This window comes from Thunnus maccoyii, chromosome 5 (assembly GCF_910596095.1).
Source record: "Thunnus maccoyii chromosome 5, fThuMac1.1, whole genome shotgun sequence".
Classification (NCBI taxonomy): Eukaryota; Metazoa; Chordata; class Actinopteri; order Scombriformes; family Scombridae; genus Thunnus; species Thunnus maccoyii.
In genome coordinates, this window is record NC_056537.1 from 10,001,920 (window position 1) to 10,029,052 (window position 27,133).

The 27,133-nt window shown below is 39.0% G+C and overlaps 2 protein-coding genes across 11 annotated transcripts in view; both read left to right on the plus strand.

The window, feature by feature from the left end:
* Window positions 1-6,766: 6,766 nt before the first annotated feature.
* hmg20a (high mobility group 20A) lies at window positions 6,767-17,981 on the plus strand. Of its 4 annotated transcripts, none has more exons than XM_042412547.1 (9): window positions 6,767-6,873; window positions 9,919-10,009; window positions 10,157-10,366; window positions 12,673-12,805; window positions 13,356-13,393; window positions 14,868-14,943; window positions 15,295-15,510; window positions 16,919-17,051; window positions 17,403-17,981. In XM_042412547.1, exons 2-9 carry the CDS (start codon window positions 9,944-9,946, stop codon window positions 17,404-17,406), a joined length of 876 nt encoding a protein of 291 aa, XP_042268481.1. In that variant the 5' UTR covers window positions 6,767-6,873; window positions 9,919-9,943; the 3' UTR covers window positions 17,407-17,981. The 4 variants fall into 4 exon arrangements, with proteins under 4 accessions (XP_042268481.1, XP_042268484.1, XP_042268483.1 ...); XM_042412550.1 differs by having other exon boundaries at window positions 14,871-14,943; XM_042412548.1 differs by having other exon boundaries at window positions 6,770-6,846.
* A 6,213-nt stretch (window positions 17,982-24,194) lies between these two features.
* Window positions 24,195-27,133, plus strand: part of peak1 (pseudopodium-enriched atypical kinase 1) — a 110,840-nt gene continuing 107,901 nt past the window's right edge. For 6 of the 7 annotated variants that reach the window (XR_006096146.1, XM_042411160.1, XM_042411159.1 and 3 more), the window contains exon 1: window positions 24,432-24,679. The gene's annotated coding sequence lies outside the window, so the exon portion shown is untranslated. Of the gene's footprint in view, window positions 24,288-24,431; window positions 24,680-27,133 lie in introns of those variants that run through there. The other variant, XM_042411162.1, reaches the window with a different exon arrangement.

Sequence of the window (27,133 nt, forward strand, 5' to 3'; positions counted from 1 at the left end):
GCCTCACGTTAAAGGTCTTATCTGGTTTATTTAATCTGCCTCTATTGTGTGTTTCTGTGAAAATATGCGCTACCGAAAACATACGTCTTTAAAGTTATTTCAGTGATTCAACATAATTGTGTTTAGAGAAATCAGGTATCATCACTGTGTTTATCGTCAAGACTGTTGGGTAATTTAATGTTTCATCTTTATATGTACTCCTTTATTTTGATGAAATACCACTTACATTTCCTTTATTCTCTGCATCTCTTTGCAACTCTAAGTTCTGAGAAGCCTTTCCTTTTGTTTCCCAGCACTGCTTTATAAGTGTTGTAGCTTATTTTGTGTAGCCTCTTTGTTGAACTTGTTCACCTGTTTCAAATGCTAATTTTATTCTGGTGGTGATTAGCAGGGCGTTTTCCTTTGATAAAGATTCAGATTTAAATTTTATGAAGCATTGTTCTACATGTAAAAAAACACACACAAACACGATGTGAGGAGAGCTGCAAAATATAATAGTGCATCATACAGGGCCCTGAATCACATTAAAATTTACATTTCAATCAGTAACATCATCATAATATTAAAGGTCAAGTAACAGCATCTCAGGTAGGTGCTGAACCACTATGAAGAGAGCGTTTGTTGCACATTGGTGTGCCACTCATTTAAATGGATGTAGGGGGGAGGGGTGACCCAGGCTAGCTGTTTACCCCTGCTGTCAGTCATTATGTTGGACTGAAAGCTGAAAGCTTGAAAGTTATCAATCTTCTTATCTCACTCTTGAGAAGAAACTGAATAAGTTACTATTCCTTTAAGAGTAACTTTAACAAAAATCTTCTACTCATTACTACCTGTTTTTTTTACATCATGGAAACAAACATTTGTATCCTTTGAAAACCTTCTAAATCAAATTGCATCGATCTGAAATGTAAAGTCAGAAGTCATGAAAATAGTTCTCCTGGGAGAAAGTAAACTTTTCTGCCATTTTGTCATAAAGGCTCGACTACATGAGCTGCAAGAGCGACGGGATCAGGGGATGATGATAATGACAGTATTGAGGTAATTTAAGCTTTACCCATTGTGGTTGTGATTACATATGATACCTTTTTTAAAGGTATCTGAGCCCTTTTTTCCTGGAAGTTTCACTGATTAGCTTCAACCTGAGAGGAGATACTAATCACTGAAATCACCTGGCATAGTGTTTGATTGCAATGAAATTCTGCATACTTGGCCCTCTGTGGCACATGGCTGCACATCTGCGCTTTAGCCACAGCTTTTAGATCATAGAAAAAAAAACACCTGAGAAGACGTCATCTACCCACATCCATCCATCTTTCCTATTCTTATTTTCAATATCATGCCCCTTTGATTCATTAGGTTAGCTACCTAAGACTAATTAGATGGTTGCTTAGCAACAAGATGATGCAACAGTCCTTGCACCCTTTGAGCTCTTGTTCCCTCTGGTATTTGCAAAGCTCACAGATGCGCTTTGTGTTTGTGTATGAGAAGCAAGAGGCACTTGAGCTTCCTAATATCCTGCCATATTCACCATCATACACTGAACCATAACCAGTTATGCTGATGAGGTCATTAACTAAGCTAATGAATGCATTACTTAGCATATGTTGACACACTTGTTTTCAAACAACACGCGCTGGTATTAATATTAACTACCAATCTTAAAGCAAGAGGGCATGAGGAAGCTGCAGAGTTATTCTCATTAATATCCAAATGTATTCAGCAAGATGCTGAAAAATCGAAGCCAATTATCTACTCTATAGGGAATGGCTGTAAGCATGATCTTTATTTCATGTGATGTTTGTGTTAGTGTTCATATGGATGTGGCATCTGCATCTACATGTAGACACACCATGACAGCACCATGACTACACAACGTTGCATTCATAATGGCATGTATGTAAATATATTTGTTCTCTGCTTCACACTGCTTTTTGATGGAAAAAGAAAACATGTGACTACCCAGCATATATTAACCTCTGAAGCTGTATAACCCAATAAGTCTCTTGTTCAGATTAAAAAGGACCTTCCAAGGTTCATTTTGTATTCACTATCATTAAGCAAAGTTTCTATATGAATGTTGGCTGTACTTATATCTTTGACATAGGTCTCATGTTATGTATGTTCTCACATTGTTACTGTGTCCTACAGTACATGTTGTTACACCATGCTTTCACTTTTTCCACGATCCACTTGTCGTTACACAGCCAGCGAATGCAGGTAGACCATGCATGATGTTGTGTGTACAACTGGTAATGTTCTCCCCAGTACAAATTCAAAGACTGTTTTTTGCCATTGAAACTGTTGTTCACGTTGAAAGAGGTGGAAATTACCAATCACTTTGCTGAGTGGAATCGTTTCATTCAGCTCAGTTTGTTTCAGTCCAGTAGTAGTTCAGTCTCTTGTTGGATATTCAAGCTGTTACATTCAGTTCAATACAAAATTAGGCATACACAAGACCGGTTCATAAGGTAAATAGCTCAGCTGCCCACTATTTGTAACAGAGTTATCACATCATGATTGTTTATGTGGCTTTTGTGGTCTTTCAGCAACTTTCTAACCAGGCAGTAAAACACATGCCACACCTGAGCTGTCAACTCTCAGTCACCACTCAGAGGAGCTCCACGGTTAAAATCCATTGCTTTGGTCTGCGCCGAAGGTGATTCATTATGGTCCATTCAATTTTAAGATTCTGTGTTAAAGATTAGTTTGTACATGTATTGAAAAACACAAGTTCAAATCTGCTGTCTTTTGAGCACTAGCTCGCCACGATACCAAGAGCGTTTCATGGCTGAATGTGAGTTTCACATGTATTTCATAGCTGTCAAAGGTGATTTTGTTTTGGTGACTCAGAGCATTAAGAACACTCACAGCAGCTTAAATCAGAATTTCTCAAGAATCCTTGTAAAATAAAGGTAAGAGTGTGGTCTTAGCTCATAGAGTGGTACATCACACTTATTTACTCAGTGGCATCATTCTTAAAAAGATACTTCTCTGATTCACTATTGACCATCTATCCTCACCCTACCAGCATGTCATGTGACATTATCACCCTTGATATCCGCAGGCATGAGGAGGGCTTGATGCGTGCAGTGTGGGTGTCAAAATGTTGCCACTTTCCAGGCCACACAGGCGGACTGGCAAGGACATATGATCAACCCACAGAGGGCCAGTGGCTGGAAACCTTTCCTCTGCACTAAACATCTCAGGCTGAGACCAGATGATTTGACGTGGCGTGACAAGTGGATAACGGTACAGGGGACAGCTGGCCACTGTGCCCCGCAGGCCTGCTGGGATCTGAAGAGTCTGTAGTTCAGAGCTGATTGAACCTGGCTCGCTATTTCCTAAGCTTTGTTTGCTGTGCGACTGCCCACAATGCAGTGACTACTGATGCTGAATAGTAACAAAAAAAAAAAAAAAGGAAAAACCAAGCCAGACATGCTACTGCAGGGAGTTGAACAGCTGGCCTGCACCATTTCTGTGTTCCAAGTCAGCCAATTAGTGACAAACATGATTCCACAGTCATTGCTACCTCTTATTAATTCATGACTCTTGGAGAACTTGAATGTAAAATGTCTGCTGGCAGAGATTACCATATTATTGGCAGATGTTTTTTTTTCTGTTCGCCTCAACTAAAAGTTATCACAGTTCATTTGTGGACCTCTTGTAATTATTAGTAAATCCCCATAAGAAAACTACAACCTTAGCTAAAACAGCTTCTAGCATCTTTTAACATTTCTGGGCTGGTTCGCAATTTGCATTTTCTTTTCTTAAAATAATATAATTTGAAAACACTTCGAAAACTGTGCAGCTTCAGTAAAGTTTTAAAGCAGTTTTTTTTCCAATGTCCAAAACAAAAATACCAAATGTCATATGTTGGTGTCAGCGCTGTAGATTCACACTGATGTTCAACAATCTAACAAGAAGAATTCCATGGTAGAAAAGTCAAACATGTCAGTTTTTCCACTTACAGCAGCCTCTGAGTGCAATGCAGCCACAAGACATTTGACTAAGGGGCTGTAACTCTGCTTTTTTAACCACTGGGGGAAAAAAACGTTCTTGCTCGAATAATAAAATCGATTACATCACACTATGCAAGTACAACTAACAGCCAGATGCAGCAAGTTCAGGCCAGTTCTCAGGGGGTCGTTGAAAGGTTTTCTTGGTAATTAAGGACATTGAATCTACCTTTAGCAAATGTAGGCAAGAGAGACTTAGGAAATGAGGACAAACCAAAGTAGTAACTTTAACTTTAAACATTACATTACACAGTTTTTTTTTTTCTTAAAGCTCACTGACCCACAGGTGGACACATCATTTCAAATTAACAATGTGCAGCCAAGAAATGTTAATCTGCACAGAACCTTATGTTAAATTCTAGATGACACCTCAAGGTTTCCAAAGATACTAAATATGTCCGGCTAAATCTTTGTTAAATGTGTATAAAAGACGCATAAGACATCAAGAATATGATGGAATGGTGCACCTATAAAGAGATCCAACTCTTTTATCCTTAATGAAAATGTACATGTTAAAACAGAATATATATATATATATATATATATATATTGTTGTACAGTTTAATTTTTTTTAAATTTCTTGTTGGGAAAACAAATGAGGTTAATAAAATAAATTGAGGCTGAGCAGCTTCAAATTTTGTACAGTATGTTGATGCTGAGATGTTTGCTATTTCTTGGCAGCCTGTTTTTCTGAGTCATCTCTCAGAGGATTTTGTCTAAAGTGACATACAAATGAGGTACAATCAAAGCTACAGATCACCAGAGTACAGTCGAATATTTTTTGATTAGATTATCTATAAGATATGTAAATAAACACATGTTTTAAATGTCACCAGAATTCCTGGCTAAATGTCTTGATTTTGTTTGATACTTTACTTTCTAAACTCCGTGTGGTGGCTGGATGTACCCAACCTGTATGTAATGAACCTGAGAATTGGGTTGGATTAGGTCACTCCTGCCTGTATTGATTTGGATTTAGTTCATTTGGAATTAGAGTATTATTCTTATATTTTTCTCCCCCTCTCTCATGTTTGGGGAGGTTTTTTGAGTGGGGACCTTCATTATTTATCTTGTGTATTCTGTATTCTGAAAAGTAATGTGTTACTGAATTTTCATTTCGAATAAACCATGTTAACCCACAGAGACAAAGCTGTACTGAAAGGGGCAACAAGTCATAGAGCAGAGTGTATGTATATTCACAAATTAATAAAACATTAATGAATGTACGGGGAATGCTCAGTGCAATATGAGTATTTTATTGTTTTCAGAAGATGACTGTACCCCAGGGTTGCCAACACTGTAAATATTGCTGCTGACGAGATGTGTGTATGTGTATGTGTATTTGTATGCGTGTGTGGCACTGGCAAACACTCACACACACACACATAAACAGAGATGAGGATATCTTGAAATAACAGGTAAGGGCAGTATTACAAGTTGCAACTGCTATATAGGTATTAAGGATTGAGCTATAAAAAAATTTGAACGCTTGCCAGGCCTGCTGCAAGCATCATTTTGCTTGAACAACCTGCAAAAGTATTTTTCTGGAAAACTAATCCATCAAATGAACATGTTCCTCATCTCACCCACTTAATACTTCTTAGAAGCTACATCTGATAAATAAGGCCTGGAATTTCTCAAGGGAGCAAATGTGGAACATATAAAACTATGAACATGTAATACAGAAAATTAACAGTAGGGGGAAGCAACACCCTAAAATGCATTGGTCTCTTGTTACACGAAGAAAACGGTGACGACAAGGGAGCATAGAATTACAATGACTAGAACAATTCCCTCAAATGGGATTCAATAAAAGGAGGGGTTCACAATTTTTCAAGTCTGTCTTAAAACAATAGTCAGGTGCCCAAATGATATTTGAAACATTTGTTTTTCTTGCTGCACTCATTCCTTCTATCATACTGGTCATTAGAGGATCCCCTCATAATGCACTTGCAATGTAAGTGATGGGTGCCAAAATCCACAAGCCTCCTTCTGTGCAAGAATGTATTTAAAAGTTTATCTGAGGCTAATACGAAGCTTCAAATCAAATGGATATATTTCAACATTACAGTCTTTTTAGTGCCAGAGTCCCTCTTTTTGTTTCTATACTTCCACCACAGCTCAACCTGGGAAACTCTGTCCGAGGAAACAACAAAGATGGAATTTGATGTTAAAAAGACTGTCAATGTGGCAGATATCCACTTGACTAACTCATGACTAACTCGGACTGCTGAAGCCTCATATAAGCTTCACATAAATTTTTAAATGTATTTTTGCACAAAATGACGATGCGTACACACTGTGGATTTTGTCCCCCATCACTAACATTAAAAGCACATTTGAAGGGGATCTTTTAATAGCTAGTATGAACAGGAGGAATGATTACAGCAAGGAAAATCTCTTTCAATGTTTATATGGACATCTGACTGTTGTTTTAAGCCACACTTGAAAAATTGTGAACCAATTCTTTAATTTGTTTTTCTGGTGTTGATTATTATTGACTTTTGGTAAGCACATGATGTAGTATATGCATTTATAAAATTGTTGGTTTTGGTCTGTACCCATTAAGAGCTCTGTTAGAGATTTGTTAAAATTATAAAGGACAAGCCAACATTTTAATGTCTTAATTTATCTTTTAAAATTTTGGAGATTCTGTGATCGAATATTTCCTCGCCATTATGATATCAAACAAACACAATTAATTATTAAAACGTACATGGAGAAATTGGCAGAAAATGTGCAGGTCGAAGGACACGTGCCGATCTATGTGTTGTGCTTCTATGCAGTTGCTGCTGTATTGTTTTGATTAGGAAAATAACCATTTGGACAGGTAGAGCTACGCTTTATAGTATCTAAGGTTAGTTTCAATTAAATGCTTTTAATATGTGTATATTAAATATATCAGATAATGATGTTTCCAATCGCATGTTGTTGAGCAGGCGTTAACTAGCGGACCGTTGCTAGCATTAGTGCTAACATTAGCAGCACTAGCTATTAGCCGAGCAGTGTAATGCTAGTGCTAGACCTTTGTTTCTTGATACTGTAATTAAAGTTCAGTGTACCTTTGAGTTTCAAGGTTAACATTAGTCGTAATGATTGTCAGACATTCAGTGGCCGTGCAGCAGTAGCTTACAGTGCAGATGAAGACCGCAGTTAATTCATTTTAGTTGTTTAGATTGACGTTAGCTCGTCTAAGTTAGCTAACATAACAACGGAGCGGTTTGCCAGCTGCCCACACGGTTTGAATGAATTTCGTCAACATCTCAGTGTAATTTTACACATAATCAAGTAAAATAGGTTTATTTTGGACACTCAATTGACTAGAATATATTTGAACATATTGATCATAGCGCCTGTTTGCATTAACGTAGCGTAATGTTGACGTCAACGCTAGCCGATGTTATATACCACCGATGAGCGTAATCTCAACCGACATACAACGTTAAATTCTAACATAGTGACGCACTGTGGTGTTTATAATGAAGTCTAGCTATTTCTATGGATTGTAAAATAAAGGAATAGTTCGATCTGTGGCCTTAGGTCCCCTTGTAGTCATCCTATTTAGTTAGCCTATTTTGGGATTCAGAATTTGAAATAATGTGAGGTTAAAACTTGAATGTACAGAAGTCATGTACCATTTAAATATACATAACTTTTCAGAGTTTAAAGAGGGAAAATATCGAATATCACAAACTGGCAAACACTGATATTACATTATTCAATCTAGATAAAATCCCAAACTGATTATTATTGAATCTTGCATTGCGGACTCTCATCCAGCAGAGGACACTGCAGCTGCACTGAATTGTTTGAAAGCAGAGCAGTTGGAGTAAAGTGAATTTTATGCCGTTTTTTCTTTTTTTCGTAGCTTCTGTTTTTTGTTGTTGTTGTTGTTGTTGTGAGCATTTTACAGTTTTACCTGCAAGATTGTTGCTGAATATGTGACTCATTATGATGAAGGCATTCCTAGGCATCCAGTGGTGGAAAGTAACTAAGTAGAATTACTCAAGTATTGTACTTAAGTTCAATTTTGAGGTACTAGTACTTTATATGAGTATTTCCCTTTGACGCTACTTTATACTTCGACTCTACAACATTTAAGAGGGAAATATTGTACTTTCTACTCCACTACATCTATTTAACGGCTTTAGTTACTTTTCAGATGAAGATTTGACACAATGGATAATATAACAAGCTTTTAAAATACAACACATTGTAAAAGATGAAACCAGTGGTTTCCAACTTTTTAGCTTTTGATGTCTCAAAAAAAGCAGTGTGTAGTCGGGGTCACATTTCAGATGTTTATGAGTTGTTAACAGCTCTACCAAATAGTGATTTTTCCCTCTAAACTTCACACATGGTTTCATTTCAATAAATGTTCAAATGATCCAATATTTCACATAAAATCAAAGATTAGAGAAAAAGTCCAAAAACTGAAAACAGATTTGTGTTTCAGAACTTTGTTTTTTCTTCTTTCCTCTCCCGTTAATCATCTTATGACCCCTCAGATTTATCTGGTGACCCTTTGGCGGGGACCGACCCCTAGGTTGGGAACCACTGGACAAAACTATGTAACTGCATATAAAGTAGTTGAAACTAGCTCCACCTCCAGCAGCTACAACAGTTATGTTCTGCTTACACACTGATGCTTCAGTATTGATAATCTAATGATGTCATATATAATAATATATCAGTCAGAGGGATGAAATGAGCACTTTTACTTAAATAGTTTAAGTGTATTTTGCTGATAAAACTTATGTACTTCTACTTAAGTAGGATTTTTTTATGCAGGACTTTTACTTGTAACAGAGTATTTTTACAGAACTGTATCGGTATTTCTACTGAAGGAAAGGATCTGAATACACCACTGTAGACAGCACTATCAGCATTTCTGAAACAGTAAGGTCTGGCATGACAGAAATGTTTGAAAAAAAACTCCTGCTTACCTTAACTGTGTACTGTAGAGGGGATTTCCCCTTATATTCTCTTTCCAAACGGGATATTTGTGGTGAATTGGCTAATTCCTCTGTGACTTTTTCCCACAGTATTTAGTGGCGGGGGGGGGGGGTGAAACCACATCCAGGATACTGAGACTCACTTCCCACGCAGTGATTTAGAGGAGGTTAAAGGTTAAAACACAATCATATTGTTATTATTTTCAGAGTTCAACCTGTTTTGTTTTTTTTCAGCCTATTGTTTTCTTCAGTCGGTTTTAAGAGTCAAACTAATTTTTATTCAAAGCTAGAATTTAACACTACTAAACAGATTTCCTAATGCTGATATTTTGACTACAGAGTCTCTGTAAAGCTTAATGAAACTTCACTTCAGAGAACATTTTAGCATGTAGGCGTTCTCTTATCTCTAATTACGAGGCAGTACCAAAACACTACTTATTTCCTCCTTTTGAATATAGGTTACACTAGCATCTGAGGGGTAAGTGCAATGTGTTTTTTCAATCACTTGCTTAATAGTGATTGATAGCAGCGAGACATTTCTATTAGAGGAAATGTGGCTGGCCAAGATGGGTTGCGGAGCCAAGTTTGGGAGGAGTTTGGGAGGAAAAGCAGAAAAAGCGATACCGCTGTTGAGGGAACAGTCTGCTCTCTTATTTCCTGACCGGACAGCATCCATGGTGACAATGCGTACACATGTCAGTCCGACCATGTCTCAAAATGCTTTGAACCTACGCTCATCGAGCAGCAATAAGTGTCCCTGTTTAGCGTATCCAGCTCCTCCAAATGGCACAAGCCTTACTGTAACCAATCATCGGCCTTTCTAGATCTTATACATCTCAGTTAGATCTGTAGCTCAACTTTTTATATGTCCAATAAAAAAATGTTAGCCCTCGCTGTGCTGGTATTAGATGTTTCCTATTCTAACATCTCCTACTTTTATCCTCCAGATCTCTTCTGTTAGATTTAGAAGTCATGGATGAGCTGACAGGATCTCCTGCAGCCAATCCTGACAACAACAGCCAGAGAAATGGAGACGAGGTAAGAGGTGAACACACAGATATCAGATGGCATATTTTTCAGTTTTTTCCCCCCATTCAAAGTCCCAAGAATGTCTCATCAGTGTATATCATGGGGGGATTGCTACCTGAATTTTCAGAACATATCTGTTTTTGTTATCTTTTTCAGAAGCCTCGACGTGGCAGCTGGCCCAAGGGGAGGAAGAGGAAGAAGCCAATGAAGGACAGCAACGCACCCAAAGCCCCCCTAACGGGCTACGTTCGCTTCATGAACGACAGACGGGAGCAGCTACGGGCAGAGCGTCCAGACGTGCCCTTCCCGGAGATCACGAGGATGCTGGGCAACGAGTGGAGCAAGCTGCCGCCAGAGGAGAAGCAGGTCAGTGAAAAAGCTGCAGAAAGGATTACACACCGAGCAAATAACATAGAAGAAATGTGTCAGAGTTTGAGAATTTCTTTCCTTTCCCACTTGTATGTTGCATGATTGCATCCAAAATCCTTAAAATGTACATAGTTTTGTGCTGCAGACGTAAATAATCATTGTTATTGTTCTGAAAAAGCAGTGAAAGAAAATAAATAGACCAGAGGCGGCAGCAGCCAGCAGCAAAACCTATTTAGGTTTTTGATTAACAAGATGGTGGATTTTTAATTGTCATTACTTTTGGCTTTCAGTAACTGCAGCCACTGTGCCCCAAAGGACTGGACTGAAATATCCAGTTAGTCAAAATGATGCAAGTTTCCCCAAACAGATTTAACACTCTCTGAAATCAGCAGACACATTTACATTCATTATGAGTTTTCTCTGTGCACAAGAGCCAATGTAGGGAAAGCCCTCATAGTCTGCCTCGAAGGTGACAAGACACTGACTTACACGTGATTATTGCTGCGTTTACATGGATTCTGGCGTAGCAGACGAGAGCAGGATAGTAAAAGTAGGTGAGGCTGGCAGAGAATACTGGCAATGGTAACGGTAGACGGCATTGACGGAATTTACAACCGGATGTTACGTAGCTCCCTCACACAAGAAGAATGAGGACAACAAGAAGCTAATAATTCAATCAGAGCTTGAAATCTTTCCGAGATATTACAAGAAAATCTGAAAAGTTTGCAATCGAATATTAAGAGAAAGCTACATTTTATAGCTACATGCGTTACTAGAATAATAAAATAGACACAAAATTATTTTATTTAATATATGTTATTCCATTCTTTGTAAACAATACAATATCACCATAGCAACATATCGTCATGCGTGTGTTGTTTCGCCGTCAGACCGTTTGTTAGTTTTTCACCGTGCCGTCCAGAAGGTGTTGTCCATCTGCCGTCTACCGTCTGCTTGAATCCATGTAAACGCAGCCTCTTGATGGCCTCTTGCAGTGTTTCCTAGATCTGCCCTAAACTGTTACCAAAGAGAACAGGTGGTATAATGCTACTCACTTAAAACACAAATCACATACTGTAAGTCACTGTTGTTATATTAATATGTGTTGCTCCACTGCAGAGATACCCGAGTGTGTATGTTTCACTCAGGGAACACTTGGATGCCCTTTTAAAAATATCACAAACAAGAGGTAAACTGAATCATAATCAGTTTTACTAGTTTTGTGTTGCATTTTATCCTGATAGCACATACGCTAATCAGAAAAACGTCATGGTTATGTTATGACAATAAATTCTCCATTAGACATCTGTTGGAAACTAATATATAAATGTTTCCTTTGACTGTGCATTTAAAGCTGAAGTACAGAAACATATAAATGAACATTTGTTACATTGAAGCCCTCGCCAAACAAGTTCACACAATGCAGATTAAGCCCATCACCGCCAGGTAGATCTCTCTGTATTTCACAGTATACAGAGATTGATGCTAACTTGATGCTAACTTGAATGGGAATAAAATAATTTAATCATACAGCCTCTTCTAGACTTTCCAAATGTTATCACACCAAATGGATCAACTTCTGATAGTGAAACGAGTCATTTCACGGGGGTTGCGTGACGCTCAAACCATTTTATCCACCATTTTACAGTAACAGAAGCCTATGATGTAAGCGCGTCAACAGTGTTTTTGTAATTACTCTCACTGCCAGAAGGGGGAGACAAAAGTCCTGCACTCCACCTTTAACATGATACTAGCCCAAATGTTTCACACTGTCAGGTAACAAAATTCCTCAGGCATAGCTGCTAAAGTATTTATTATATTCAAAGTTAGAACCCGCAGACTTCTTGCCTTTCTTTCCAAAGAAGATTTGAGAAGTCTGGACATGTTTTGTTTGTAAACACAGGTGGAATAGAGCTCAGGTAACTTGGCTGCTGGTTTGTACCATGTTGTTGTCTTCCACAGAGTTCAAAACTGGGTCAGACTTGTCAGTATCTTGGGACCAGTTCTTAGTGTGAAAGCAATTTTAGTAGCTTTTCCTCTAATTCCTAAACTAATTATATTACAAGATGTTTTTTTTACAAGCCTTGTATGAAAGTAGGTTATTAATATTGGAAATTACTGATGTTTGTCAATTGAAATGGAGATCCTCAAAAACTAATCCTGATTAGGAACAATCACTCCCACTCATTGTGCCATCTCAGCCACAATTCCCCTCCATCCCGACTCACCAAATCTCATTTTCCTCCCTTTTGTTGTCTTCATTTATTCCGGCTTCTCCTCACCTTTCTTTCTTCTCTCGCTAGCGATACTTGGACGAGGCGGAGCGAGACAAGGAGCGCTACATGCGGGAGCTGGAGAAGTACCAGAAGACGGAGGCCTACAAACATTTCACCAGAAAGGTCCAAGAGAAGCAGAAGGGCAAGCGACACAGGGGAGGTGAGATTCGGTTAGAAAAGCAGTCGGGCGGCAAGCTAGCAACAGCCACTGAAAAGTGCAAATACTGCAAAGGCTTGGAAATGATTTTCGACTTGGGTTATTCACTCAAAAATGATTAAATTTTCATTATTTAGTCCAAGATAATTCATCATTCGCTTTGCATAGTCAAAGGAAATGTGGCGAGGAAGGGGAAACTGCATGAGTTTGTGTTAGGCAGGGTTATAAGTTATAGATCAACTAAAGGCCAAGGAGCTGTCACTTTGCTCACAACACATGGTCTATAAATGTCAGTCTTAATATCAAAAATGTAAATGACATAAACAGTTTTGCATTAGAAAAAAAATGAAAGAGAAATCTGCCCATCTGAAGAAGATATTCTGACTCATTTCAGTCGATTCACTGTATCTCCTATAGTAGAGCGCAGAGATGGGATGTTTTTTTGATTACTGTCATTCATTCTATCAGTTCCCAACGTAGTAAAAGCATGCTGTGCCGGGGGAAACATGAATCATCCGCTGTCTTCTTCCTTTATTCTTTCCTTCCTCTCCAGATGTTGGGCACCAGGTTGCCAACGAGGCTCTTCACGAGGTCAGTAACTCTTTCCTGCCCCGCCACTCTCACAACCACTTCCCTCCAGAAGAAAATATCATATTTAATCGAGCGAATAAATCCTCGTCTGACTGTCAGAATATAATATACGTTTACACCGCGATTTCCGTCCGACGAAGGAAAGCACAGGATCTCATCAGAATGACTCGACTCATTAAGTTCAGATTCATCTCATTTAGTAGCAGCAGCTTAAATAAACAGTACAGTGTAGAAAAACGTATGTACAGCCAACAGTAATCCTACACAGCGTTGCATTCGGTGTTGTTGCAGCTGCATAAAGGTGTTGCAAACTGTCGGAGCACTATGTCCTCGTGTTCAGTAGAATAAATCAATGACATTATTCACAATCCGTCTTATTATCTCATAGCGTGTGTGACAGTGAAACTGCTAAATCTCCGGTTATGTTATAAGTGAATAACCTTTTGCTTTTGTTTCATTACCATGTATAATTTGTGCTGATGTAACATCTTTTTTTCAACTTTCAGAGACACAACGTTCTTACTGCCTTGTTGAGAACTCAGACAACAAATACAAGTAGATTCAGATGGTTAAATAGGAAAAATAGCAGCAGAGGCTACGAACTTTCAAAAATTAAAATGATAATGTCCTCAAAAATGTGTGAAATCGCTTCATCAACATGAAACCTTAAGGTTGGTTTTGAAAATTACATCAAAAAACTCAACTGAACCTTTGCAAACAGTAAAAACTCACTAATCACTCACTAATTTCAATGATTTAGAGTTTGTGTAATCACGGTAAGAGTTTCATTTTTGCTATTTTCACACAGAGGAAGCTAGATCCGTCGTGTTCTTGTTCTTATTGTTGCATCACTAAAGCCGCCTTTAATCCGCTTTGGTGCTACGTCTGTGTTCATGATCCAAAACACTTGGCTTCTACTAAAGTGTGTAATTCATTTTTATTAAGTTCTGCATGTAATTAAGAGGTTTCCTTTGTAAGCGTTTCAGCATACTCCGAAGGGGTTACAGCCAAGGTGACTTTATTGGAATCAGCATTCCTCTGGGGATACCAGTGTTTCCCCCCCTTTTAGATTTCAAAAGGACGCAGGATTCAGCATAAATTTCATTATGTTAAGAAAGGAGGAAGGATGATGCAGGCTTTCATAGGATGGAATATATAAACGAAACCTGCTCTGTATCTCGTGCTGCTATTGTGAAGCACGTTTTTTTTATTGCAAATGTATTTCAAACCATTTCAGAGCCTTTGATATCTTAGCAGCGTTGTTGATGAAATTACTTCTACCTCCTCATTTCTTAACCTGTATAACTGTATTTCCCCCACGGCCAGGTATGAAATCAATTATCCACCCACCTACAGCCCAGCTAGATAAATGACCGTCTCTCCCTCTCTCTCTCTCATCTCAGTCTGTGTGGCCAAACATTTTCACTGTTGAGCTCATCTCTCTCGCTGTTACTTTGTCTTTGGCTGCCATTAGAAGGATGCAGAGGGGAAGGACAGAACTGTGTTTGACATACCAATCTTCACAGAGGAGTTTCTCAACCACAGCAAAGGTAAAAAGCCTGAGCACAGCCAGCTGTTTGTTGGAAAATGCGTTTTTACTGGGTGTGCTGTGACTTTTTTAAACCTCCATTTGTCTTAAGTGTTTCAAAACACATTCCTCTGCTACCTCAAGAGAACCCAGTTTATAGAGCTCCATTGTCCCAAAATAGTCCCACAGTCCGATGAACTCAGTGATGTCTTGAACTTTAAAAAGAACGCACCTCTCCGAGCAAATTAAAAATGCATGACGGCGCCAAGTGCCGTATCCCATTGTATCATCTCTTTGGACTTCTGCTCTGATCTGCCTTTGTGTCTGGTTCTCTGTCTGGATTTTTATTTTTTTTGTTTGTATTCCTCAACAGCACGTGAGGCCGAGATGAGGCAGCTGCGTAAGACCAACATGGAGTATGAGGAGCGTAACGCGGCTCTGCAAAAGCACGTGGAGAGTATGCGTGGGGCGGTAGAGCGGCTGGAAGGCGACGTGATGCAAGAGAGGGGACGCAACGGGCTCCTCCACCAACACCTGGAGACCCTGCGTCAGGCGCTCACATCCAGCTTCTCTTCTGTACCTCTGCCAGGTGAGAACCAGTATCGCTTAAGTCAGTGATCTGCGTCCATTTTATGTAGCGGAACCTTGATTTTCATCTCTATTTTTTAAAATAAAAATAGTATAAATGACTCAACACTATCCTCTATGACTTATTAATATAGAGACAGAGCACAATTAAGTCCCGCACAATTCATTGCTCTCCATTGACTTTGTATTGCGTCACTTCTGTCTGCTAGCAAACAACAGAAAAATGCCTAAAAGCTGCTTTGAGGTGGGATGCACTTCCAACAGGGTGAAGAACCCAGAACTATCTTTTTATAAGCTGCCAAACTGGAAAAACTGAGTCTTTAAGAAGACAAAAGTGGATACCGTTACAGAGCTGTGTGCCGTGCGGTGAGAGACAGACAGACCCGACCTTAGCAGCACATACAGCCTGCAGCTCCAAAACCTCCGTAAAAATGACCATTAGTTTTTGGGAACTTGGACTTATTTCTTAAAGCGTGCATGTAGCTCTCGGGCTTAAAATTTGTTGATACTGATGGATGCACATTATAAACTAGTATTGACCTGATATCCCACACCAGTAATCCATCCCAAGACACAAACATAAATACTGTAGTAGTGTCCTAGTTAAAGTCGGTGTGACATCAATAATATCGTTGGTGTGTTCATACACCTACAATATATTTACTGTGCTTATAACTCCGACGTCTCTCTTCCTGGATGCCCATATTTAAACCGCTTACCGTTTACAGTCTTTTACAGACTGCTCAGGTAAATCAGGCTTTGAACCCACATTCATTTTAACATGTTTATTGTTTAAATTTCAGGAACGCGCTCCTACTTTGTTCCCACTTGTTTAATCCACGTACAGAACCTGTGCTGAGCTCACACCCACAGATTTTTCTCTCTTTCTGTTTTCTTTCACACCTATTTGAATTCCTTGCAGCAGAGACACAGACTCTGCAAACAACACAAATTGGCGTAATTTCATAAAAGCTTGATGATGAAAGATGATTGCGAAATCCACTAAGACCTCGCCTCAGGGAAACTTGTCAGGCAGGTTCTGTTTAGAAGAAGGCACCTATATGTAAGTAACATCAGATGTGTACCTCTGATTTCAGGCTGGTTCTTTCTGTAATTGTGCCATTTCTATTAATTAATTGACAGCTCGGGACATGGTTTGATTTTGCTCGGAGCAATAACATCGGTATCGATGAGGCTGGTGTTTTTGTGCTTGGTTCATCCTACTTCTGATCTGTTTTCATTGATTCCAGCCCCCGGTGCTCAGCGGATACTTCGCTAAAAGTAAAAGACAAGATGTCAACCGCAACCTAATGACGTTGTCTCCCCCAATTTGAGTGATATAAAATCGAACTTTTGTTAGCTTATGAATATCTCACTTCTTATCACATCACACACCTGTTGTCCTACAGGCAGCGGAGAGATGCCCTCTCTTGAAACCATCGACTCCTACATGAAGAAGCTCCACAGCATCATCGTTAGTAACCCCCAAGAAAACGAGAATCTCATCAACACCGTGAGAGACGTGGTCAACCGTTTGGACAGGTAAGAGATTCTTTCCTTTAATCTAGTGTTTTATTTATTTATGAGTAGTTGTCTAGTCAATAAAATGAAAACAATAAAAATAAATACTACTCTCAAGGTAACAGGGCTTAAAAGCAGGCCTTGACAAAGCTTTCTCAGTCTGACTAATGTTACAAAATCTCAAAGATAAACCTGTTATCTGTATTGTTATTAATGAAATTTCTTGATTTTCTAATTGGCAAAACAGTCTTACATCTTTTAATCATCTGTTCTGGAGCTGATAATTGGTTGAGAGCTACTAGAATGTTTTTTGTCTTAGTCGACAAAGTAACATGACTACAAATCACAACACCAGTATGTCTTTTGCCCTAGATAATTGGACAAAGTCTCATCTTTTTGACGGATTGGGATTCACAGCGGCGCTAAGTAGACGTCATTTCCAAGTCGACGCCCGACTCCTTGACGGCGAACCTTCTTTTCGATCTGTCATCCCAAACGATTTTAAAACGTCTTTTATTACTCTGCTAAGGTGGCGTAGGTGAAGGTGATGTAGCGTCTCATATTTATTTATTGGTTTTTTTGTTTTTTTTATATACTTTCAAGCTGTTAACAATTTATTAATATAGCTGTAGTTTGTTTTTATAAAATAATCCGATGACAGAACCTGAAACCTTAACATAAACTGTTTCCTGTCACTCATTGCTTCTGTTCTGTTCTCACCGTCCATTTCTAGCAAACGCTTCCACAACAATATCTAAACTATTGTCCGACATGTTGTGTCCGATTGAAGAGAAATGTGACTTTGAAGTTTGTATTTATCATCTACACCAAGAAATATTGCTTTTTTTTTTATGCTCTGTTGAAGAAAAAAACGTGCCATTTCTTTTTTTTTCCTTTCTGTGTGTAAAAAAAAGTGTTTGTGTTTTCAATAAACTTATTTACATCATGTGAGGAGTGAGTCTCTCAGGAAAGGTTTATGACATGCTGGGAATATTCTTGCAGAGAAATGAAAATGAAAGTTAGATACACAGGGTATCATAATGCCGTAGTTTTATTGTTTTATCTCATCCAAAAAGGTCCTTTATATAACAGCCACTATCAAGTATAACAGGATCTCTCTTTGATGGCGTATCTAAATTATGCAGTGTAAATGTCAAAGCAGCTGGTTGTATTATTTGCCGAGTAAATGCTGCATTTCAGGAACGACATCAAAAAGAAATACGCTGCTAACCGTAACTTTTAAAGGTGCTCGGTGAGTGCCGAAGCTTATTTACTCGCAGCGTACAGTAGATGTGGTGTCAAACAGATTTGGTCTGGTTAAGTTAATTGAGCGGCTCTACAGTAATTTACTGGAATCTGGAGAAATTACTTTGCACTCAGCAGCTCATTTCTCAGCCACTGAGCTGCACACAGCTTTGGGAAACAATAACCTACTGTATCATGTTTGAAGGTTTCCCCCCTCACATAGCAACACTAGACCAGAGGAAAACAGCTGAATAAGGAAAAAAGAAAATGACCATGGAAGTCTCTGACACAAATCCTTTTAAATAAATCATATTTTTATTATAATTCACTTTAATTTAAAATGAATGTTCCCATTTCTTTGATCAGTAGCTGGCTAATTAGCTTGGATATGAAGTATCGAGTTGCTAATGTAGTACTGTATTTGTTTTTGACTTGACATTATGAGCCCTTCCTGTTTCCATTCACTGATGCCCTTTTCCTCTTTGCCAGCTGAGACTTCCTGTCCACAACGGCTACATGTGTCACAGTGTTATATCCAAAAATGGGCAACAATGTCCATAACAGATGATCTGTTCCCGCAGGAGAGTATGTGAGTCCATACAGTGAAGAAATAATATACAGACTCTGACTGCTACATTATACTGAATGCATGAGCGTTGGCAGAATCCATGTTTCTGTTTTACATCCACATTGCACAAGTACAAGCTCATCTCTGTCATGTGACGCAGTGCGGAGAGGACTTTGACAATTTACAGGTCGTTATGAAAGTAACATTTACAACCCGAAACCTGTCTGAATTTGATCAAATGCCAGCTTGTTTTGGTAGTAATGTCAGTTAAATGTCAAAGGTACAGTATGAGCTATAGATTTCCAGCAGTTTTTGTAGGCATTATGTATTTTAACAAGACTTTCTATAGCTATGCGAGCACCTCTGTGAGGCTATACTTCGGCACAGCAGTGCTTTGAGCTAAATGCTAACATGCTCACAATGACCATGTTGAGCATGCTGATGCCGTGGGTAGGTAGTGTTTACTATGATCACCATCTTAGTTTAGTGTGTTAGAATGCTAACATTTTCCAATTAGTACAACACACAAAGTACAGCTGATCATCATGTAGTTTGGTTTGCAGGTATTTGACCATAAACCTAATTATTGGACAAATTAAAATTTTGACCCGATGACGCCACCAGATGAAAAGCTGGGAATTCACTGAATCTGTACTCATCAAATTTCATGGCAATCAATTTAATAGCTGTCTAGACGTTTTACTCAAAACCATAAATGTGAATCTCAAGGTTGCACCAGGGGGAAAAGTTAGGGGATTGTAAAAGTCATTAGAATGAATCCTCTGGGCAACATGGATATCTATACCAAGTATAATAGCAATCCATCCAAAAGTCGTTGGGACATTTCACAAAAAAATAAGAACATCAACCTCAGGAAAAGTCAGGGGATCATTCTCTGGGGACTATGAGTGTCTGTGCAAAATACCATTGCAATGCATCCAATAGGTGTTGAGGTATTTCAGTATGAACCAAAGTGGTGGATAGACCACCATTACCATCCCTAAAACCATGCAGCTAGCTTGGCTAAACATTCAAAATGTAGAGAAATACTAGCTCTTGTATGTGGTAGATGTACTATGAGACATAAACTACTTCCAGACAAGCTCTGTGACCAGTGAGACACTCACTACCTTATTAGAGTTGTTTACCTTTTCACTTTTGGGATCATCTTTCACATATGTGCTGCTTGGTGTGTGCAGTAGGCACCAAAGCTCATTTATATAATGAGCTTAGCCACAGCCTTTATTTCGCTTTGATGTTGGCCCAAAGCTGTAAAAAAACAACAGAACTATTTCCGTCGGGGGTGGAGGGTGGAGGGTGGGGGGGGATTATAAATGGTGCAGAGTAATGCATCATACCTCGAGTTTTAAGTCCAGACGTGACCCGTTTCTCTCCACTCCACACACACCCAATCTGTGCTCTGTGATACCAAATCAAGCGGAAAATCTATAAATCTATTTTACGACATGACAGAATCGTTGGAACGGAGAAACAGTGATGTCAGCCGTGATGTCCCACCTCTTGCCCTCATCTCGCCACACCATCACACCCAGTCTTTGTCCTCACAAAGAAACACCCACTGAAATACAAACAGCCTCTTCCTCCTTATTTGGGTTGTGTCTGCATCCTTGGCCAGTTTCCTGCTCGAGGAGTGGCGGGTTGACATTAGGATAGAGGAGCCAGCTCCAGCAGAGAGCCACAGATCCTGAACCGGAGGAGGGAGGGAGTGACTCAGAGCAGGGAGGATGAGTCAGGCGACATGTGCTGATTGAGCTTTCAATGGCCTCAATGTCCTGAATGGTTTCTGTTAGCTCACACTATCACGGTTTAAATGAGACACCTTTCGTCAGTGTATTCAGACGTGGTCAAAACAGCTGATGATGTGGCTTCGCCTTGCCTAATCTATGTGGGCCAATAAACATTTATGGAAGATCTTTTTTATAATCAACAGGGATTGATTTTTAAAAATGTTTTCTAATGGCACAAACCCCCTACTTGTTTAATCAATAAAGTATTCAATTATGTGAGTCACTGCTGAAGGCCAATGTTGACCTCTGGGGTTGAGAATGATTATTTGCTGAGAGTAGCTTTCTCGTGACCTTTTTTAGGACACTTTCTGTAATTTAGTCATACTTTTACATGTGTAGGCATCAAGTTAAAGTTCCTCTTTTCAACCCCTGCAACCTCTATGACCTATTCTAAATGATTCACATGTTCTGAAAGTGTCTTTTCAAAAATAAGAAACAGATTCAGTGAGAAAGTTTTTATTATGCCCTGTTGACTTTCCTAACAGGACATTAAGATCAGACATGACAGTCAGCCGCAGAACAGCTTCGCTGCAGCTGGTGTCTTGCTCAAGGATACTTCAGATGCTTGCAGTAACACGGGCTTGAACCCAGTCTTCTTAAAGTACTATTTAAGTCTATAGGTTGTTGCCCCGGTGGCAGTTTCTCAACACATCTGAAGAAAATGAGTAAAAGTATTTGAAAGGAGACAGATATCTCCTCCAGTCTGAAAAGAAACGATGATATGAGTACTTTGAAACACAATCAGAGCACGGCATGTTGGCATTACAGTGAACAAAATATTATATAAAGGTGTAGGAAGAATAATGAGGTACAGAGTAATGAGGAATGTCTGCAAATCTATCAGAGAGAATCTTTTAGTTAAGTCTGTCAGCATGTCTTTCTTTCTTAACAGGAACATTATTGAAGATTTATTTTAAATTCTGTTTCATTATCGGGGACAAAGTCCTTTCAACTGTACAGCTGACATGAGTCAGATCAAACGTCATTACCTCTGTGTTCCAGCCAACCCTCATGGCGCCCTGTCTCTCTCTCTCTGTCTCTCTCTGTCTGTCTGGGACTGAGCTCCACCTGCGTATCAGTATTTTCTGACAATATGCACTCTACTCATAAAAAGTAATGGAAATTTTACATGGCGGCGTGTCTGGGTTTCACTCTACGTGGGTTGCTTGTATTAACGTCCTTGCGTGATTTTGAGACATCAGTTAGAGTGATTATGATGCCAGAACTCATTTTCACAAAGAGATTTTCTCAAGGATTTCAGCTCTGTTTAGTTTTCTGCACCCAAAACAAAAAACCTCATTATTCTGAGACTATTTTAAGGCTGTGACATTTGCACTTGGAGATACATTTGTGCTTTGAATGAAACACACATATACACATATTGCATGCTCTCCAAGAAATGAAAGAATTGCCTTGTACTTTACTTTTACTTTGCTGACTTGAATGAATTTACTTGGAAAGTGTTTGTTCATACAGAGAAATGTATGTGGGCACTGAAAATTATATTTTTTGCTGTAAATGTCAAGGTACATGGCTCTTTTTTTCTCCATAAAATACTGATGATAATACTTATGTCATCAAATGTAGAGCTAATAATGTGTCTGAAAAGAGAATGATGATGAGGAGGAGAAGGAGGAGGAGGAGGATTTGTCCACATGATAAAATTGTCTAAAATAATCTATTTGATCAAAACTGTACCATAATATTTCTCAGGCTAGTTGTTTTGACTTTACTTTTCTAAGAACATGTATCCCCACTATCTCATTACCCTTTAACACAGAGGAGGAAGAGCTTTTTTTTTTTTGATTTCCTGCTCTATCTTTACAATTTGTCCTGCAGCAGTGTAATAATCTCCATAGATAAGCATGTTAATCTGCTTACAGGTGAGGGATGCAGACCAGTTATACAAAGCATAGAAAAGAAATCTCACTCAATTCATTCAGTTGCAGAAACAGAGAATTACTCTTAAAAAGGCAAAAGAGGAAAATGCGAGTCATCCTCCCTCTTCCTTGATCCATCATCCGCTCCATCTCCCCCCAGCCCTGGAAAATCCTTGGCCTCAGTGCCCAGGACCGGGGCAGGGAGGAGGAGGAGGAGGAAACAATGCTTGGAATGTGCAAAAAAACTTGAGTCATTCCCACATGTCAGCCTCTGGCTCAGCTCCTCCTCCTCCTCCTCTTCCCAAACGCCTTTTCCAAATGAACCCTATCTCGCTTGTTTCACCCAATGTTACTGCTGTCTGAAACATACTGTCTTGCTTTACTGGACTTTTTTTTTTTTTTTTCCAAGGAAAGACTTACAAGAGCAGCAAGTTTAAAGTTTTCACAAACTGGGTGTGATCTTAATCTCATATTGCTTTGTGATCAATTTGAAAACATTAATATAACAATTAATCGCATCATTTGTTACATCTGCTGCCTTTATCCAAGCCTAAACATTACCTTCTGAAACTTGAGTGCCAAGTGGGCAAAATGGAGAAAATAAAAGACAAGAGTTACACTTACCACTGATCTGTGCTTTTCATGTGCACTTAGCTTTTAATTATGATTTGGATATTTCCCACAGCACCTGAAGGCAGCAGGAGAGGAGGGGATTTCCTCTCCTGTGGTCATTACCCCTTATGAGAAGCATTATGTCAGCGAGACACGCTGACTGCACTCAACGCTTTTCAATAAGTGAAAAGTGAGTGCACACACTCACTGTGGTCTATTATACAAAGACATATTAGCAAATGGGAAAAAAAGTCAACACGAGTCTTTAAAACATATTTTGAATGTATATATAAAAATTTTACATGGAAGTTCATTCATGACCATAAAATAGTAGTTTGACAAATAAACAAAAAGACAAAACAAAACAAAAAAACTCAGGATTCACTTACTGGCTTTTTCCAGAGCTTTCAATCACATCTCTTCCTCAGCAGATGGAATTTACTTAGTTGTCATGGAGATAGCTTAATTGTCAACAAGTTTCACACTTCACTTCGCATGAGATCAAACTCCATCTGCTGAGGAAGACCATGAGATGTGGTTGAAAGTTCCAGAAGAAGCTATCAAGTGAACCATGCATTAGTATTTTTTAATCATTTGAAAATTAAATAATGCATGACATAATAATACAATTAACTGCCATTTATAAAGGTAATGTCATAACGTTTTGTTTTTTTAATAGAAACATTTAAAATTATCTGCAATTAATCACTTTTGTGTTTTAAAGTGCTTCATTTTTTAAATTTATAATCAGACAATTTACAATGCAAGAGTAAAAAAGTGCAGAATTATCTGAATGGCACATTTCAGACTCTTTTTAGTTGTATTTTCAACCTTTTCACACACACACACACACACACACACACACACACACACACACACACATACATGTTTATGTATATATTTATTATACTGGGATAAGGAAGCTGAAGATGAAGCTGCCAGGCAAGAGGGAAAGAGGAAGGCCAGATAGGAGGTTTATGGATATAGTGAGGGAAGACATGCAGGTGGTTGGCACAACAGAGGAAGATGCAGAGGACAGGAAGAGATGGAAACGAATGATCCGCTGTGGCGACCCCTAACGGGAGCAGCCGACAAGAAGAAGACTTTTCGACCTTGTCACAGAGTAACTGCTGCAGAAGAAGAGGTACGTGGTATTGCAACCTCTTATCTCATAACCTGCTAGTCTTTTTTTTAAATGACAAATAGAGAAAAAAAAACAGCTTAATTTTCTTGAGTGGATTTCCACATTCAGTTTAAAGTCTCTTGTAAATTGCGCGTTCACGCGGGTTCTCCTGGCCAGCCCAGTATCCCAGTGCGCTCGCCCCCGCGTCAGGCTGTGTGGAAAAAACTGCAGCGGCTGTTACCGGAGCCACGCAGAGAGGAGCTGTGTGCGAAAAATCACTCGCACTGGCACAAGAGTTGAGCTGTACACACTCGGACTGTCGTTGTTACCGCCGAACACGACGTTGTCAAAACCGGGATTTATGGTTGCTAAGAAGCCGTAGTATCGACGGGGAGATCTCCGGCGTCTCAAAGGTATGGAAAAGTTAGCTAAGTGTTCCTTTTCCCCCCCAAAATTGAAAGTGTCTCAGCCACAAGTCTCGTCTCGGCTGCCAAGTTCCAGTTTGTACAGTAGGGGAATGCCGTGTCTTTGCGATTAAGCTAACGGCTCAGTGGGTTGTAACGTTTACGCTTATTGTCAAAATTTATGCAGTTCACATGCAGGGATGCGAGTACAGACAGCGGAGAAGTTTGCTAGCCGTTGTTTGCTTCTCAACAAATTGAATGATATCTGCGTGCCGACTTCGTAACGTTGCAACATAGCTGCTCCTTTGCTGCTGTCATAACTTGAGTGAGGGCTAAAATACCGAGAGGCAACTCAGGTTTGTTCAGAAATGTGATGCTGCTCGTCTTTGGTTTTGTTTTTAAAAAAAAGTTAGTTTGGCGTTTGTTTAGGAATGAGCCCACACCAAAAAAAACCTCTCAATGTTTACAGAATGAAATAGGCAGTTTAAGTTAGCGCTGCTGACCGAACAGGGGTCCTGGGACCACCAGGGGTCTTTTAGAGGGTAACAGTGGGGAAACGGCTTTATGTTCGTGCTATTTCTCTTCACAAAATGTTAATGTAATAAGGTAATGAGAAGAGTGTGAGTGGAAAATGAGTGTTTCACCGTTGCCAGGATCGGAATCAAAATCAGATTTATTGCGAAGTAGGTAATCAGATTACATATACGGAATTTGTCTCAGCGGTGTTGTGGTGAGTAGCAGTCAAAAACATATACAAAATTAAGAAATAATAATATAAAAAAGGAAAGACTTTACAATAGAAGAAAAATGTTAAATATATAGTATACTCTGATGAGAGGAGCAGCTACAGATTGAATTTTGAATATTAAATAATTAGATGGTTGCTCTCCTACCTGCAGAAAATACATTTATTTAAGTTATATGCAACAATCTTACAAAAAGTTATCCATTGCCAGGTTATTAAAACTCATACAAAATGTGCCTCTCCTCTCCTGTAGATTTTTATTATTTGACTGGCATATTTGTAAAAAATAATTCTTCATTTAAAAATATAGTTTACCTGTAAACAAGTGAAGGGCGTTATACTGCCTTGTCCTCCTTTTTTCCAATCAAAGAACTGTCTGTGCTCCCTAACCTAAACTTCCTAAACATGACGACCTTTGTTTGGCCCATGACGAGCCATTTACGCAGGACTGCAGAGTGGAACATGGGTTAGCTAGTGCCTTACATACAAAAGCTGCCAATGTTTACATTACATCAGGGTTTGATACTAGCATTAAGTGTATTGCATGGCATGTTTCTGCCTCTGTATATAACCGACAGTGTGAAATAACACACACAAAATGTACCCGAATGAGCACTGCATTGAATGTATCAATAAAAACAGCTTCTCTATGTTGCTTGTTAACTTCTAACTAAAAATGGAAATCAGGCATGAAGGCTCTGACAAGTGAAGACAGAAATTAAGTTTTAATGCAGGTGTTTAAATGAGCCAATTAAAAAATGTGAAAGTTTTATTTTCACCTGTCAATATCTGTATTCCCAGGTTAGTGTTGAACCGTCTTTATCTGAGAGGCTTCTACTAAAAGATTCAAGACTAAATCTTATAGTGCAGTCAGTTTAATGATAAGGCCTTATCATGAATTTAAAAAAAAGTAGCTCAGGTGTGATGTACGCATTTTAAAAGTTTAGTTTTGTGTTCTGAGCGGCATCGGAAAATATTTTGTCTTTACGTCAGGTGGTAAACAATGAAAAATGCACATCACATCTTCCTGGTGACATCTTCAGATAGCTTGTGTTGTTCGACCTACCGTTCAAAGCAACAACCAGCCAATGTTTGGCATTTTAATGACTAAAATATAATGAAAACAGCTGCAGATGAATTTTACGTCAGTCGTCTAATCAATTAATTGCCTAAACATTTCAGTTCTAGGTGTTGAGAGCTTGACAGTGAGCAGCGGAGAGTGTAATGTACACTGTATATACAGTATGTCAGCCGGCTAATTGCTCATCCAGCGTCATCAAGTCATCTGGCAGATATTTCCACAAAAGTCACACATGTGCGGGACAGGCTCGGACCTCAAGGTGGGATGTCACTTTAGTCAGCTGTAGAGAAAAAAAAAACATCATTATCAGACTCCAAAAACCCATAAATGTCAAACCCTGTGCAGCTGGAATCTGCAGTATCCTTTATTCTCTCATTAATACGCATTCAACCCCTCAGTTTAGGTCATGTGAAGAATGTGTTTGTGAAAGTGAAACATGCTTCAGTTTCAGTGTCAAAAGTTCAGGCCAGTGAAAGTTGAAGTGCATCACCGCTCGTAACTGTCCGTTCTTTGGAAACAGACACCGGGGCTCTTGATAAAAAAACGAGATCTTCTTTGTGTGCGACTGTAGTTTTCAGTTCTTGTTTTTACTTGCTCCCTGCTCTTGTTTTGATTACCACTGGTGAGTTGACAGTGT